The sequence below is a fragment of the Lepisosteus platostomus genome, chromosome 1 (genome assembly GCF_059453375.1).
Source record: "Lepisosteus platostomus isolate fLepPlt1 chromosome 1, fLepPlt1.hap1, whole genome shotgun sequence".
Classification (NCBI taxonomy): Eukaryota; Metazoa; Chordata; class Actinopteri; order Semionotiformes; family Lepisosteidae; genus Lepisosteus; species Lepisosteus platostomus.
In genome coordinates this window covers 19,894,211-19,912,748 of record NC_142611.1, presented here as the reverse complement: position 1 = coordinate 19,912,748, position 18,538 = coordinate 19,894,211, and the positions used below count along the sequence as shown (strand labels likewise).

Here is an 18,538-nt window from a genome sequence, read left to right as displayed (position 1 = left end):
CCAGATAAAATGTTTTTCACTTTGAAGTGTCTTAGATCACCTTTATCTGCCATCAAAGGTTGTTAAATCACACCCCACAGCAGCAACTACCCCAGACTCCTGCCTTCCACTCCCAGTGTGTCACACTGCCAGCGTCGACTGGCTCATCTGCTTAAAAATCAGATGTCGTCTAAGTTGCATTCAAGCGCAAGGGTTCTGATGGGTCCCAGTTTTGATCATGCTTGGGTTATGACGTGGTCCAGTGTACTATTTTGTGAACTAAAATGGCAGATTTACATAACCTGTGCTTTTGGGGAAACTGAGAAAGATAATGCCAACCTACTTTGGGGGTGGAGAAGTGAGATGTTCTTTGGTGAGAGACCCCTGTGCTGTAGAGGTGTAGTAAAGCTTCTAACTTCAGAAAACAAGGTCCTTTTCAGATAGAGAACGGGTGGAAGAAAGAGAGCCTAAAAATCTGGTACAAGGCTTTGGGTTAATAAAATACAATTTATTTAGTAGTCATGGGTATAGCTGTTCCTTCACAACAATGGGAAACTGTGCTTACTGACACATTATTAGCAGGATAGAACCATGGTCTTAAATAATTATTGCCACAAAATACACTGTACTTAATTCAATAACTGATTAATTATAAATGCTAGTGGCAGATTGAATGTAAATACTAATAAGTATCTGCTTGAGTTAAAATTGCATGACATCACCTGTCAATAGTTTTGCTTTTTTAAAAGAAATTTAAAGAAAAGAAGTGGGAAATTAAAGAATAGAAGGAACAGATATTATTTTTGAATGTGAAACGTTCTCACGATAGGTGTAAACCATAGTAGTAGTGCATAGTAGTAGTGCACAAGGTCATGTCCATACAGTAATATTCAGTAAGTATTCATATCTGCTGAATATCTAATTGAGGTTATGACCTCAAAACTGAGGTAGATGACTCTCCAAATTCCAGTGCACATCTTCTGAACAATAAAAGAAAGAGCACAGAAAATATTTTAGTACAGTAGGCCGCAAAGTGTATGAAGTCAGTTAATATGCACAGTTAACCACAGAGGTTAAGGTATCAATTGCTCACTTCAAATAAGGTTCACATTTTTTTTTCTCCTGAAGCACACAGACACAAGTGACAGCATTTCCAAGTGTAATAAAGACAGTTTAGACTACAGTGCTGTTGGATGAGAGATATATGTATTCCAAAGCCCTTTACTAAATACACATTGTGAACTTTACATTCAGCAGAGCTTCCCTTACTTAGCCAATTTGAGGAGCTGCAGTTAGATGTAAAATGCTGATCTATTATATCACTTCAGGCTAGAGGAGCTGTGCTTTTGAACTTCAAATCTACAGTATATTACTGAATAAATCCTGCAGAAGTTTGATCTAATACGCAGGGCCTTAAGTATCACGGCTTACTGTATTTCTTTCACTCACCTTTAACCCTAACTGTTTGAGTCTTAAATGCATTTTCTTTTTTCTTCTTGCAGAAAGTGAGTGAGAAGGTTGGTGGAGCAGAGGGAACCAAATTAGACGATGACTTCAAAGAAATGGAAAAGGTAAGATGCCTTTTCCCCAAATCATTTTCGATAAGAAAGTGGTAATCCCATTTTTCTTGCCAAAGGAACGATTTATTATTAAGTATTCTGAGCTACATACCAATGTGAAATAGTGTTGCTAAGTGCTCTGAAACAATCGGCAAAGTGTTTAGGTAGAATACATTTGGGCTTAAGTTTCTGATGTTGGATAAGACATCCCATTCTGACGAATGTATGATTTCAGAATGGATTCTTGTAGTCCAAAATGACATTTAAATGGACCTTTAAATCGAATATCACCTTCTTATTCATGCTGTGGTTATGCAATCAGACTTGCATAGCCTATAAGATGCGTGCTCTTTGCATTAATTTGTTTATTAGTATTTATTTTATAAGGAGTTAACCCAACAGGCCTTCCAAGTAGCTCCTGTTGGTAAAGGTGATCTCCCAAGGGCAGAATGTGCTCTGTGATCACGGGTTTGAACCTGGGTTACATCACTTTTTTCCATTTGGCACTGAACCTCCAGTTTGAGCTGTGCAGACTGTGATGTGTTTAAAAATGAGCGGCTCAAAGGTGAGGATGCTGGGGGAGTCAGCTTACTCTTCCTCATTTTCCTGTATGTGTGATCACAGAGATTGGAGCCGTGAGATAAGTTGTGAAAAACACACATTTACTCTTCCAGATTAGCTGGGTATCACAAAAAATAATCGACAATTCTAAATTTAAAAAGAAACCAGCATCTAACAAACTCAGTCTTTGCATTTATGTTTAATTTTCCTCACTGGAAAAAAAGACTTCACATTCATAGTGGCTCCAGTTGTGAAACTGCTATATTGAATTACTTATTAAAGTACTGTATATTGAGGCATAATCTAGTCTTAATCTGAGATCTTTTACTTTGAAAATTCACTGTTAACTCTTTGCTAGACATTCAATAAATCAGCTGAATTGTCTCCAAATATTTTTAAGACTGGAACATTTTACAGTCTAAAAATACTTTTTTTTAAACTTGAGAGTATGTCATACAGTTTGTAAATTCACAGTGGTCCTAATAGCTCTTTTCAGGCCCCAAACCAAGATTAGGGTTATATTTCATTGTTGTCACAAATTTTGAAGTAATTTGCTTCTTTTATGCTTTTAGGTTTTCGATTCCTGACATTTTGTATTTAGTCACTTCCAAAAGGTCAGCTTCCCTTCAGGGCAGCGCTGGTGTTTCCTCAAGGGCACTATCTGTCTGATGTCACTCATAGCTACAGGAGAAAATGGTAGCTGCTGGCTACCATTTAAAAAATATTCCTCCAGAAGCTGCGATAGACTTGGAATAAACAGCAGGCGCAAGAACACATCTCTCCTGCTCTTAAAGAAAATTTGAGAGTTCAACTCTTAAACGTAATTGGTTTTTTAGCCTAACGCTCAAAATCTTGACTCAATTCGGACAATCAATACAATATTTACAGACATGCTACTTAAACAATTATGGCAACACACAATGAATTATAACAGTATATCTTTTAGGAATTCAGCTACAATTAAATGTGTTGTGATAAATTTCTGTCATCTGAAATGTTACAAAATACTGCACTGCAGTATGGATTTAGGTATCTTGATTGACAGATCATTATGGCTTGTTCTTCACTGGCCATCCACTCAGGTTTCACAGGGAAATTACATTACGCTTAATTAAAGCCAGTTTCCAGCCAGAGTATCAGAGTATCAGATTGCCACCCAGAAGTGTTTCAAAGAAACCAGGACTCCTGTAATATTTGTTCAGTCACTCATCTTACTAGGGGGAAAAAATAGAAAACCTCTCAGTGCCAATTTAGGGATCTTTTTTGTTTAGTGGGAATAAAAATATAAAGAAAAAAACAGACATTTTACCTGTGAAAACAAGCTAATGTACCAATATTGGAATATCCTATACTGTACATTTTGAATTCAAGGCACTTAGAGTTTAGTTTATCCTTCCTTATAGCACCTGTGTTTCAATGAATACAAGGGTGCTACCAAAACTAGTGTATGGTAGATCATTTTCTCTTTTAAGTAATTTTAAGTTTAATCACTTAAAAACAGTCTATTTTAGTAAAATAGTAACTTTTAGGAGAAATTCACTTGCTCAGAGTATCAGATTTCACTAATGTGGAGAATAAGCATACTGCAGTGTATAAATACTTGGGATAATGAATGCATTGTGAGTCATAAAAAATTAAAGATTACTTACAAAAATTAATAGCTACAAATATGGTACATTAATAGATTATCTCAGCGAGGAAAACACGTGGGACTGCAAAACATACAGTGGTTACTGTAATGAATTCCAGGAATCAGTGTCAAAGGAAACGATCATAGAGTCAAGCCAGAGGAGTTGACAAAAACACGAGGGCAACAAGCCAAAGACCACTAGACTAGGGAAAAAACATCAGAAACGGGCAAGTGCTGACTCAGAGTTAAGGTTAAGCGAGGCTGAGTAAACTTAAGGTTGGCAAAAAGGGAATAAATACCCCCAGGTGAGCAGTGTTTAGTTACAGACCAGTGGGCACAGACACCAACCTGATCGTGTTGTTACGGCAACGGGCAGATTGGATGAATGATTTGATGATTGCCCACCTGCTGCGGTGTAACTAGAAATGGCACTCATCTGACCATGATCATTACAAATGACATGTTCATTTTCAGTAATGAAGTCAGTCATTTTTTTATTGCAAACAGGTGTGCTTGTAGAAAACCTAGCAGACATCATTACTGTAGATTGTGTTTGTGCTGATCCGTTTTATATTGCAGTGAAGGTGAAAAAGAAGGTGTATCTGATCTTGAGGCTTTGATCCCAGGACCAGAATTAAGTTATGAATGGAGTATATTGGCAACATATGTACATTGGATAGCAGAGGGTGAATATCAAAAAGGTTCACTGGCTCAAATAAATCAGTGAGCTGCTCATGGAAACTGCTTGAAAAGTGGTGGCCTGAAAATTGAACTACTGTTTGGCTGTAAACATGTAGGAATGGGACTAAGGATGAGACATAGGTTTCCAGTATTGATTGCGTCAAAAACGCAATACATGACATGAAACCTAAGCACTAGGCCAAGAATTTTGGTGTTTTGTGTACTGGATTTTAAAAACTACAGATTTTACAAAATCAAAAAGAAACCATAATTTCATCGTGTTCTTTTCTTACTGGGATGAGAAACCAAATACAAGTACATATACAGTATGCAGTGTTTTCTAAGAGTTTTCTTAATGTTTTTTTTTTCTTCTGTGGAATCCATTTAGAAAGTCGACGTTACCAGCAGGGCTGTTTTGGAAATAATGACCAAGACAACCGAGTATCTCCAGCCAAATCCAGGTAGGTGATGCTCACTGGCTGTTGTGTGTGACTCAGGGGGGTGCAGCACTTCAGGAGAGGATCGAGTGGATCCCTTCCTACTGTACTTGCAAAGCATTTTGGGATCCTTTGGGATAAAAAAAGTGTTAGATAATGCATTTCAAGAAATGATGTCAATTTAAGTTTCGAAAGCTGTTTACAGCAAGCTTTGAGTTTAAAAAAAGCCTTGAACATTAGTTCAAGACATGAAGCAAATTTAACAGAATTCTCTATTACAAAAGATCTCACCGGCACAGTGCAATTTTCAAAATTCCCTTTAGAATCTACACAAGGACAGGCTATACAGAAGTTTTGTGTGTGTGTGTCTGCTTCATTATGTTTTTGGTGGTGTGATACAGAAATTATCTCTCTATGTTACAGCTGCTTACAAGTAATAATAGAGAGGATTTCAGTGTACCTCCAATGAATTTAATAAACAAAACCCACATTTTACAGTTCTCCCACACAAGGCTCTCTCTCAGCATGATAGGCATTTTCATGTTTGGAGTTAATAGAGCTTCTCACAAGTCTATCAACAGCTGAGATACAGCAGTTCAACTGGACTATTTATCCACACTAATACAGTAAAGCTGTCTGCTCAAGAGAGACTAAGTACTGCATAATCTAATTTAAATAAGGGCATGGTTTGTTTAGTTTGTGTGAGGTTCTTTGGTTGACACAACAGGCGAATACAGACTGGAAAATTGATGTAATGTTTAGTTTGCATCCCAATCTTATAAAAAGAGTTTTAAAACCTGCTTAGGGGAACATTACAGCCTGTAATCAAAAAGTCAAATTGTAATAGAACCACTTCTGCCATTTTGGATGAATATCAGCATTCCACAACAATTTTTAATTCACTCTGTGAAATCTGGTAGAATAACACTGAAAAAAGAACGTGATAAAGATGAATCTGTTATTGTGATAGATATGGTACATACTTTATTATGGAAGATATTGCGAAACTTTCCAAAATTTCATTTTAGAATCACAAGTTATTTTCCCTTTAACTGCATTATTTTGAATTGCCAGTTTTCATTGTAGCACATCAAGCAGAAGATGAATGAAGGAGCAGCATTGAAATTTAACCAGAGCTTTATTAAAGACACAAGAAATATTATACTACAATGACAGGAATCAATGTTTTTCTTCTGTAGCCCTGCACACAGTCTCTCCTGACAGCCCCAGAAGTGCACAGCCTTTAGAGTCATAATCTGTCTTTATTTCAAGATAACCACGATATACGGTACATACCGTGTACTATTAACATGAAAAATGTCTTGCCTTATTTTTCATTTCTGTCCTGTATTAAATAGTCTAGATACTGTATAAAGTAATTTAAGTTTGTGATATTAAAACTATGGTAAGACATTGGATCTCATTATATAATACAGTATGTACTTGAAAATGGCTGGTTAGGAGTTGATGTGTACTGTATGTTAAGGCATTGTATTTCGTGATATAACAGTACACGTTCTGCACACTAAAACTAATGAATTAAGTATTTAGGAAATAAAGAACTATACGGTAATATTAATAACTCCTACATATTGTAAAATATGGTTAATGTAGCAATACAGTGCCTAGATACAGTATAGAACTTAAAAGTACAAGTAGAACATTTATTGGGAAATGAGTGGGTTACCTAAAATGACCATAGAGTGATCTGAAAACAGTCTGGATAGATTTTTCCATCCATTCAACCATGTTCTAACCACTTCTTCCAATTTAGAGTCTCAGGGAAGCCAGAGCCTATACCAGCGAGCAAAGGGCACAAGGCAGGATACACCCCGGATGGGATGTCTAGTCTGTTACAGAGCACACACAGATACATACACAAACACAGACACATACTGTACACACTCACATCAGGGCCAATTTTCCCAGAAGCCTATTAGAGCATAATGAGTATTATATATTGAAAATAATTCCATTGGACTTTATTGTTAACCCTAATGCAGGGGTGTCAATCCCTGGTATTGGTAGACGGGTGTTGTCTGTGGTTTTTCATTACAACTTAGCTCTAAGCGGTTACTTGCTAATTACTTGGTAAGATAAGTAGTTACTGGTACTACAAGTGGTTACTGGTGGCAAGTGCCAGCTAACTAGTTGCAAGTTATAACTGGTTATACCTTGCAACTGGTTACTTGCTTAACTGAAGCCCTTGAAGAGCTTCTCCCAGCTCTTCAGGTACTTCTGCTTTAAAGAGATCTTGAAAACATATACTGTAGACACCCTCCAGGACCAAAACAGGAGCCCTAATCCATTGTCTTAGGAATGCCCAATCTTCACTTCACAAGCTCAATGAATTGTACAAATAGTGAGTACTATTTTTAAAACAGAGTGAGCATTTTGTTTCTGATGTTTATGTCAGTGCAGGGGAGAGGGATAATTAAAAAACTGTTAGATGACAATAGAAAAAAAGTAGCTTAAGAGACTCTGCAGCAAGGCTTAGGGAGGTGTTTTTTGTGTGTTTTTCCTTTGCTAAAGAACTAAGAAAGACATGAATGATGGTACTGTACAAATTTTGTCCATCTTTCATTTGTAACTGAGGTTTATCCTACTTCATTCCTGACTAAACTGATTTTCTGACTCCATTTGACCGTACAACAGTTTTTGTTGTCAACAGTTGCCACAATTGTGAAGGACTTTTTTAAAACTGTTAATTACAGTTCCCTTCTTTATTAATGAAAATGTCTGTATATTGCTGGTGATTAACTATGCTATTCAAGATTTCTGGCATACATTAGACACACCTCTTCTTTTTTGTAAACAATATAGAACTGCTCAAAAGGTACTGTATTTTGTTTAAGGCCTGAAAGACACATTCATCATCTCATGAAACGGAGAGAAAAATCATTACAAGTGTTGTTTGTGGTGATTCCTTACCTTTTGATGTTTAGAGGCTCTAACTGTCTTTGTACACATTATCAGGACAGCAGTGGTTGATGGTCATAGAGAAATGAAATTCAAATGATAAGCACTATTAGGTAGAACAATATTTTCTTTATTTTGTTTGACCATTTTTCCTTGGGAATTACCTTGGAATTCCTGAATATTCAAACTATCCATGTCTCTAAAATAGTGAGAAATCTATAATTTCCTATTCTTTGTTCATTTATCTCTACCAGCAAATTAACTGTTTTGTTTACTATGACCATTATTATATTTCCATCTGATGCTCAAAGTGTTTACACAGACTTTCAAATTCAGACCACAAACATCTACAGTGCAGTTCAGCCTTGAGTTTCCTTTTCATGCGTCAGAAGATACTGTTTTTTTGCTTTCTCAGCTGTTCCAAGTCAATGAATCCAACTTTTATCTTCTAAAAATATTTGTTTTCTGTTGTCTGTAAAGAGTCATTCTAGCTCTAAAACACTGATGTCAATAAAGGCTAATGATGTGGAACACATTGAATTAAAAATGTTTGTTACTCAGAACTTATGTTCTAATGTCCTTATAAATACATCTATATATTTATCATTTCAAGCTGTTCCTCATTACAAATATTACTTCAAATGCTAACTTGAAAACTAGGTAATATTCTTATGAAAAGGCCATATTTTTGTTTGCTCAGTTAAGTTGGAGATTCCAATATTTACAGGATTCTGTGAACTGAAGAAATTATATACATCTGAAAATTTCCAGAGAACAAGCCATTTCATTCAATTTGACCTGCGTTTTGACTCCACTAAAATTTTAAAGTTGTTCTACAAGAGATGAGATGTCAGTTGGTTCATGGCTGTAAAGAAATGTTATGCTTTTGTTTCCAGTAATACTGTATGTTTTACTTTGTATGTCATGTACTGAGAAAATGTTGACCATGTAAAAATTGATATTCTATACAGTATCTCTTAAATACAAACTCACTAGTAAAGTCTTCTCGTAAAGACACAATGTAAAGGTTAATGAGAATCAAAGGCAGTTTCAGTGATTGATGCCAGGTGGAATAATCCATTTTAGTGTCTACACTGGAAACGAGATTCCAATTGCTAGCATGTTGTTTGTGGTGATTTGACAGATACGGGGATCTTAAACAAGTGTGTGAACTTGCATTGATTTGTCTTTCACCTTTATCAAACTTCCATAATTGAAGATGTGCCAAGCACACAAATTGCACAATTAATCAACTCAGACCTGAAGTCTCTCCCACATTGTTTTTTTTTTCTGAATTATCCCTGTTGTATAAGCTTTCAGGGGATTGGGGATGTTGACCCTTTAAATTTGAGATTTTTACCTTTTCTTTAATGCTTTTAATTCTTTAAATAGTCTGGATTGTTCCACCACATACAGTATTTGGAGGCAGTAAAGTGATGTTGAATGTAGGTTTATGGATTTATACTGTAATTTATAATTGTGAGGTTATAATCCAGTATCCTGCACCAAGGTACAGTACCTTACTCAGATTGCTTGAGCAAAATTCCTACCTGTATAAATGGTTACACATGTAAATCACATTGACTAAAAGTATACACCAAATAATAAATTGTAGTTTAATTACTCTTTACCTTAGATGAGGTTGTTTTGTCTAGGGATTCGTAAATGTCAGATCAGAACATCTCATAGTATCAGGCCAATAGTAATGTCTGGGATGATATGTGGGGCAGATCGCTGGGGTAACAATGATGTTTCCTTGTCCTTGAAAGATGAGAATGTGAGGATGACCACGTTTTCACTGTCCTTCTTCTCACCCGTCAGCCTCTAGAGCAAAGCTGAGCATGATCAACACCATGTCCAAGATCCGGGGCCAGGAAAAAGGTCCTGGGTATCCACAGGCCGAGACTTTACTGGGCGAAGCCATGCAGAAGTATGGCAGAGAACTTGGGGAGGAGTCCAATTTCGGTATGTGGGAAACCTGACTGTTTTTTATTCTTTCACTTCTCTTTCACAGTCTGCAACCTGAGCTTGTGCCAAGCTCACAAATGTTACACCATATGCAAAATAAGTAGAATAATATGTGGAATGTTATCAGTCACAAGGAATGGAAGTTTCGCTTTTATGGGTGTCAATTATACACAATATTTCCACTAAAACTTTAGAGAAAAGCCTATTTTTAGTACAAACAGCGGGCAATGTATCTACCAGATTTCAACAATTATTTTGTCTTTTTTTTAGTTGTAGTTTGAACTTTAACACTGTTAATCTGCATTCATTTCTTAAGTGAATCCCATTTTTGGCACTATATATTTGTTAAGGCAAACTGGTTCTTTCACCCTCAGTATAAGGGAGGTAGTAAAATAAACTAAAAATGCAAAAAGAGTGGGAAGGACTGGTAGTTGGATAATTGATAAGATCATCATTTCAATTGTGCTTTGATGCATCAGAGCTACACCCTGTTGGAGTAATATGAGCCTGGTCAGTACCTAGATGGGAGACCTCCTGGGAAAAACTGAGGTTGCTGCTGGAAGAAGTGTTAGTGGGGCCAGCAGGGGGTGCTCACCCTGCGATCCATGTGGGGCCTAATGCTCCAATATAGTGATGGGGACACTGTACTGTGAAAGAGTGCTGTCCTTCGGATGAGACGTGAAACCGAGGTCCTGACTCTGGTCATTAAAAATCCCAGGGCGTTTCTTGAAAAGAGTAGGGGTGTAACCCCGACGTCCTGGCCCGATTTTCCCATTGGCCCTTAACAATCATGGCCTCCTAATAATCCCCATCTATGAATTGGCTTCATTACTCTATTCTCTTCCCCACTAATAGCTGATGTGTGGTGAGTGTTCTGGCGCACTATGGCTGCCGTCGCATCATCCAGGTTGATGCTGCACATTGGTGGTGGTGGAGGGGAGCCCCCATTACCTATAAAGCGCTCTGAGTGGAGTGTCCAGAAAAGCACTATATAAGTGTAAGAAATTATTATTATTATTAATAAACTAGTTGCTCAAAGAACAGCTCAGCCAGTACGGAGTGAGAAGAGGCTGAGGGCCATCAGTTTCAAAGGCTTTTCTCTAAACACCAAAAGCTGGCAGTCCTGCGAGCATTAGATACAGCTGCCTTCACCCAACGTAATTTATTTGTTAAGGATTTTTATATGAGTAACAGGCCCTGTAGAATATTAACATAAGAAAGGTAACAAGTGAGAGGAGGCTATCTTTCTCATTTGGGTTCTAGTAACTTATTGATCCAAGGATCTGATTGTCATTCATTGAACTGAATACAGAGATGCACTCTCCTTTTTGTAAAGTGTTGACCATATTTCATACAGTGTTTAAGTCATGCCATTTCACTTTATGCAATTTATCTAAACATTTTGTGGGCCTCTTTCATTGAGGAGGAAATTAAGGACTCCAAGTAAACATCTAAGACCTTTTTAAATATTTACTTTTGCATTTAAGTGTAAGCACCATATAAGAAGTGTCATTATTCACTAAAAAAACAAATGAAACATTTTCTCCATAATATTTTTATTATGAAGGCTGTGGACTAATTTCAAGATGACATACTGTCTACAGTAGTTAACGCATTCAAAGAGATTAGAAGCAGGGAACAAGACGATTTAATCAAATTAATCATTCTTATTGGTTTGGTAAGATTATGGGGGGAAAGAAAACTAAATCTGTCAGCTGGGCAATTTCCAGAAAATAAAGAGTTTGAACCTTAAGCTGAAGCAAGTAATCAGCGTGCCATGAATTATAACAGAAAAAGTCAAATAAGAAGCCATAAATGCTGACCCAATATAGTTTCATTGTTTGATATACACTCAATGTTTTGCCTCAGCACTGTCCTGAAGATGTAATCTAAGTGAAAATGCAAAGTGAAATATAAAAATGTATGTGAATAGATCTATCTGGCAGTACCACAACAAACTCATTGTCTGTGTTCACAAGCCTATGTGAATAGCACTAAGTTCCTTACAATGGCCAGTCTGCTTTTTGACAGAAAGTACTTCTTAGCATAGAATATTGCTGCCATAGTTTCTGGTTCTGGAATATAAATCAGAAAAGGGGTATTATGCAAACACTTCACTGTATTTTTTCAATCAATCAATCAAAGTTTATTTATCAAATGCACAACAATACAGTGTGCAGCAGTGGTTGCTGGCAATGAAATGTCTTTTCTACGAGCTCAGACAGGGAATGATAAAAATGACAAAATTAAAGTTACAAAATAAGGTTATATAATAATACATAATAGTGCAATAGAATAAAATTTTGAATAAAATAAACTCAGACAGAGCTCAATATAAATAGTGCTGCTATGTGTCCAGGGTGAATGCAATACTGCACATTATGTCCAAGTTGTGCATTATGCCGATACAGTGAAAACTGTATGTCCATGTAGCCATTATGGGTGATTTGCTGAAGGAACTGCAGCTTGGCTGTTTAGCAGTCTTATTTCCTGGAGGTAGAAGCTGTTCTGTAATCTGTTGGCCTTGGACCAAATGCTTTGATACCGTTTACCGGATGGTAGGAGAGAAAACGGTTTATGACTGGGATGACTGGGGTCCTTGAGAATGGACCTGGCCTTCTTCAGACATCTAGCTGAGTAGATATCCTTGATGTTTGGTAGCTCACAGCCGGTAATGAGCTGCGCTGACTTCACCACCCTCTGCAGTACTTTGCGATCCTGGGCAGAGCAGTTCCCATACCAGGCAGTGATGTAACCAGTCAGGATACTCTTAGTAGTGCACCTGTAGAAGCTGCCCTGGATATGTGACGGCATGCTGAACTTCTTTAGCCTGTGGAGAAAGAATAGGCGCTGCCGTGCTGTTTTGACCACAATGTTGGTGTGTCCTCTGTGGTGTTTACTCCCAGGAACTTAATACTGCTTTAAGTTTTACCATAGTGCCCTCAAAGCTTGTCATCAAGCTCCTGGACCTGGGACTGAACACCTCCCTCTGTAACTGGATCCTGGACTTCTTGATGGAAAGCAGGTGGTGAGGGTGGACACAAACATATCCTCTACCCTGACTCTAAACACTGGAGCCCCCCAAGGCTGTGTGCTTAGCCCTGTCCTCTACTCCTAATTTACCCATGATTGTGTCGCCAGGCATAACTCAAACTCCATCATGAAGTTTGCGGACGATACAACAGTCATCGGCCTGATCATAGACGGTGAAGAGTCTGCGTACAGGAAGGAGGTTGAAACCCTGGCAGCGTGGTGCCAGGAGAACAACCTTTCTCTGAACATCAGTAAGACTAAGGAAATGATCGTGGATTATAGGAAACATCAGGGAGGAGGTCACACACCTGTTTATATCAATGGGACTGTACTGGAGAGGGTCAACAGTTTTCTCTTATTGGTTATTGCTGTTTGATCTAATGCGTAACAGTATTAAATTGTTATGAAGGAGTGACTGTGTGTAGCTCTTGGTGCTCATGTGCTGATGTGCCTCTACTTGATTTTATATGTTTATAAGCATCTTGAAAATTCAGTGGGCCAGCAGAAACATTGTTGCTGGGCCCTGTGTTCTTTGCAGCTGTACTTTTTTTTTTTGACTGGGGAGGCAGCTGACTTTCAGCTGAGGTTAGCAACATATGCACATCCCCACCTTAATTGCCTTATTCAGAGGGTTTGAAACGATGGTTATTGTTTGGTTGTATTTACATATTTCTATTTGGGATAGGAGGCAAGTGCAAATGGAGAGAGACACACATGATCAAAGGGTGTTCCTAATGATTAATTAATAACTTCACTGCAATTCAATAAGACTGCTTCCTAGGGAGATCATGAATATAACAGAGATGCAGAGAAAAGAGGAGTGACAATACAGAAAGAGAACAGCTACCGCTGGCCTAGCATAGTCTTGTGTTTCATAAATATTGACCCCCTTTACTATGACACTCCAGCTTGAGCCAAGGTGGTTTTAATTTCCTTGTCAAATCATTCTAGAACTTGAATGGAGTCCACCTGTGGTCAGTTCATGAGATTTCAGAAGTAATACACCTTTCTGTATAAGGTCCCTCAGCTGACAAGTGCATATCAGAGCAGAAACTGTGCCATGAAGATCAAAGAGCTTTACAACTCTAGCATAAATCTAGGGGGGTAAAAATAATTTATTTAAGGAACAAGTAAAGGTTTATTCCATGCTGAATAGAACAGAAAGAAAACACACCTGAAGAAGGCTCCACAGCCGAAACGTTGTGTTTTCTTTCTTCTCTTTTCAGCATGGAATAAACCTATTAATTGTTCCTTTTCAGCCTACGCATGCTGACGCAGCTACCCACCTGAAATAATTTATTTAATGTGTGTTGATAATCCCTAGGAGCACAATCCAATTGGTTGATATGAAATGGAAAGAATATGGAACCACTTTTCCTATAGCAACTGGGCAAGAAGGTGTTTGGTCAGAGAAGGGACCGAGAACTCAGTGATAACCCTGATGAATAATAAAGTTTGGAATGGGAGGACCTGTCCAAGAAATGCACTCCACTGATTTAGTCTCTATGCGAGAATGGCTAGGTGGAAACCAATAGCACACCTAGAGTTTGCAAGAAGGCAAGTGGCAGGCTTTGAGACCACATGGTAAAAAAGTCTCTGGCATATTGAAACAATAACTGAACTGGACTGAATGCAAAGTACCATGTCTGGTGCAAACTAAGCATAGCTAACAGATGTGCAACACCATTCCTACTATGAAGCCTGGTAGTGGCAGCATCATCTAATGGAGATACTTTTCAAAAGGAGGGACTGGTGCACTTTTTCAGGATAGAGGGAACAAGGAATGGAGCCAAATATAGGCAAATCTATGAGGAGAACCACAACTATATGATGACACACACAATGGTGAAACTAGAGTGTTACAGTGACAGGCAAATCCTTGAGGAGAACTTGCTTCACTCCGCAAAAGACTTTAAACTGAGCTGAAGATTCACGTTCCAACAGGACAACGACCCCAAACGTAATGTACAGCCAAAGTGGCTTCAGAATAAGAAGGCTGAATGTCCTTGTGTGGCTCAGACTTGAATCTATTGAAGCGATGTAAAAATTATTCAGTTTACCGATCCCCCATCCATCTTGACAGAGCTTGAGCAAATCTGCAAGCATGAAATGGGTAAAAATACCGAAGAAGACAGGTGTAATTGCAGCAAATGGTACCTTTACAAAGTATTGACTCTGGGGGTTGAATACTTCAGTAAACAGTCATATTCAACCATGATAAATGTTACACAATGAAACTATTTTTACACCTTTTTAATAGCGTAAATCAAGAGTAAAATAATATATATGTATTTAAAAGTCTGGTGATAACAACAATATTTACATTTGTTCAGGGGTTGTAAGTACTGTACTTTATGAAGGCACTGTATCTGTTTCTTTCACTGTTCAATTCTGAAACCCTCAAGGACATTCAGCCTTTTTGTTCTGAAGCCACTTTGGCTGTACCCTTGGGGTTGTTGTCCTCTTGGAATGTGACTCTTCACCCCATTTTAAAGTCTTTTGCTGAGTGAACCAGGTTCTCAAGGATTTGCCTGTTACTGTAACACACTAGTTTTACCATTGTGTGTGTCACAATATAGTTGTGGTATATATTGTTAATATTTCTTTGTCCTTCTATTAGGAGCATGATGGGCGTGATTATTATTCCATCATCTGAACTGTCTCAGAGAATAAAAGAACACACATTTTGCATAAAGCTTGGTTATTTCTTTCCTGTGGTTTTGTTACATATTTCTCTAGTCTTAACTCTGTTTCCTTCTGTAGGATGTCAGGCAATTCTTTGCAGAGTTCCAGTAGTGGCAGCTGCTGCACACCCATCTCACATTTTAAAATTATATTTGTGCATCTCTGAAGCTTCTTTAAAATACGGTTTCTGACTAGCAAGCCTCCCTAAGGATCTGCGCCTGTGGCTGGAAGGTTGCCGGTTCAAATCCCGCAGCCGGCAGAGGAATCCTACTCTGTTGGGCCCCTGAGCAAGGCCCTTAACCCCAACTGCTCCAGGGGCGCTGTACAATGGCTGGCCCTGCACTCTGACCCCAAGCTTCTCTCCCTGTCTGTGTGTCTGTGTCTCATGGAGAGCAAGCTGGGGTATGCGAAAAGATGCAAGAAATTGTATATGGCTAATAAATAGATCTTATCTTATCTTATACTTTTGGCACAATCTTGTCTTAAGGATCTGCTTCAGTGCTGCTCCTCATCTTATGGCCTACGTTCCTCTGATTCTGTTCTCCTGAATGGGCCAAGGGGACAGCTTTGCTCCACAGATGACCGAGCATTAAATTCCACAGTCACCTCGATTATGAAACTCTTACTAGGGTTGTCAGGGATTCTGAATCTGTCCTTGTTTAATTTTTATGTTAATTTTTTATGCTTATATAATTGTATATATATATATTACATCTGTATTCAAATGTGCTGGCCTTTTGTATATTTTTTATTTGGTTATTTCTGAAATGACAGAAAAGACACTACAAAATGTATTATTAATAATAATGTTATTTAGTTTAATGTGATATGCCACAGTTAGTGTCATTTCGTTGGCTTAATAAGCACCCAATCAGTCTCTGTCACACACATAAGTGTACAGGATATTTGACTTCGTCACTTGTGGCTGCTAACAACCATTTTTTATCTCTGTTTAAATCTTGAGCTCCTTTGGAAACACCATAATTAAACCATTTTTCATGTTTAAACTTTGAGCTCGCAAGGCAAGTCTGTTTAAGAGCTGGAAAGGAACCGTGGTGAAGTTAAATGACAAGAACTGAGTTTTTTACAGCTTACAAGATGTTTTGATCCTATTTTAACAGTAGGACAAACAGGTTTCCCATTTTAATATTTTTCCTCTGAAGGTACCAGTGTTCTTCTAACATCCTGAGTGAAATATATGATTCCCCTACGGGACATGCTCCTAATAGCGTGGGCACTGATAACAGCATTATGGATGGAAGAGTAGAAAATCCTGCTGAAAAAAGAGCTGCTATGGATTGTAATTTTAAAAGGGCCCCAAAGAGCTTTTTGAAACATCCATTAATGCGCAAAATTAAATCCCCATAGCACTGATTTCATGTATCATATTCGGCTGCAGAAAGGATTAAAAGTGCAATGCTACTCGCTCCCCCTTGTGGTATAGTAGGAGCATTACCTCATATAAAAAAGTTAAATCTTAAGTACTCAGCAAAACTGGGTATCTAAAATATTCTTATGTGATATTTATGAGTATTACAGTACGTGCTATACAAAAATGTTTCTAGTTCAGTCTGGGATCTGTATCAGAGAATTGCCTGGTGTTTGCAAAGTCTTTACTCAGTTGCCAATATGTGCAGACAACCGCTGTTCAAGTCACTATTAATGGGTTGTTGATTTACAGACTGAATGGAGAAACATGTCAGTCTGCCTCTGCCATACTGTTTTTACATACTGTTTTTACACTGGTGTTTTTAGTCATAATTAGGATTCTGAATTCCCACGCAAGGGGAACCTGTATTCATTATGTGACCCATACCTCATTTGCCATTCAAACTATTTATTGAACCATGTTTACCAATGACATGAGAAATGATGACTGATGAAAGATATTAAAGCTATGTTTGATGAAACCATAAGTTTTCTCATGTTAAAATCAAGGCTTGCCATAAGTGTTCAGTGTAGTTTTACTAGTCTAAATGTTGAATGTTCATTGTGAATATTATTGAGTTCTGAGTACGAGGCTACAGAATTTGCACTGCGTACTGGATCTTGGTCTGTTACTATTTTGCAGGCCTTGCACTCATTGATGCAGGGGAAGCCATTAGGGAATTAGGTGAAGTGAAAGATGCACTTGATATGGAAGTGAAGCAGAATTTTATAGACCCTCTGCAGAATCTACATGACAAAGACCTCAAGGAGATACAGGTAAAAACCTTGACAGGGCTATTAAGTGTTCATCAGTTGTTATTGTACAGTATTTAATCTCTATCATATTCTTTACTGAGCGTTATTTCATGACTTATGCTATGACCATATGGTCTGAATGAATTTGGTGCTGGTCTAAGACCCTCAAGAATTGGTTTTTCAAGGCCATCTGTCTTAGCCTGGAAGCAGGAATAATACTGAGAGAGTCAGAAATGATGAAAATAACTCATTAGTATGGGTTTTAAATACATGCAGATGTATTTCTGGCTCCATAAGTACCAGCAATAAGTGATCTTATCTATAAGATAGGGATAACTGGGACTAAATGATAAACATGAGATTCACGGCTTTCATTGTGATGGATTATTGCCAACAAAGATGGATCTAAACCAGATTAAAAAAGAAGAAGAAAAGAATAAGTGTTTCACCTTCAGAGAAAAATACAGAAACTTTTAAAGTAATTTAATTTAGATTGCCTTTGTCATATTGAGCTAACACATCAAGGTTATGCCTAAAGGTTATGGCTATATGATCTGTGTGATCTAAGATTTACTTTGCCTATGACTGTGGATGTGCAGATGTAATGTTTTCCTCTTACAGCACCACTTGAAGAAGATGGAGGGCCGGCGCCTCGACTTTGACTACAAGAAGAAGAGACAGGGCAAGCTGCAGGATGAAGAGATCAAGCAAGCCCTGGAGAAGTTTGATGAGTCCAAAGAGATTGCAGAACAGAGCATGTTTAACCTGTTGGAAAGTGATGTAAGGGCTCTGTTGGATATGAACGCATGTGTTTGCGTCTTGTACACGTCCGATACATCAGTGTTTACTCACCCCGGCTCCTCAAGGCTCACATGGTCTGGTGGCATTCATTCCACATGATC

The 18,538-nt window shown here is 37.9% G+C and overlaps 1 protein-coding gene across 2 annotated transcripts in view; it reads left to right on the top strand.

Annotated features, from left to right (window-relative positions):
• LOC148677830 (endophilin-A1-like) overlaps positions 1–18,538 on the top strand; it is a 97,020-nt gene that overhangs the window by 71,657 nt on the left and 6,825 nt on the right. For both annotated transcript variants that reach the window (XM_088626862.1, XM_088626857.1), the window contains exons 2-6: positions 1,482–1,550; positions 4,799–4,871; positions 9,588–9,731; positions 17,524–17,657; positions 18,258–18,416. In XM_088626862.1, coding sequence (XP_088482988.1) covers positions 1,482–1,550; positions 4,799–4,871; positions 9,588–9,731; positions 17,524–17,657; positions 18,258–18,416 — 579 coding nt within the window. The remainder of the gene's footprint in view (positions 1–1,481; positions 1,551–4,798; positions 4,872–9,587; positions 9,732–17,523; positions 17,658–18,257; positions 18,417–18,538) is intronic.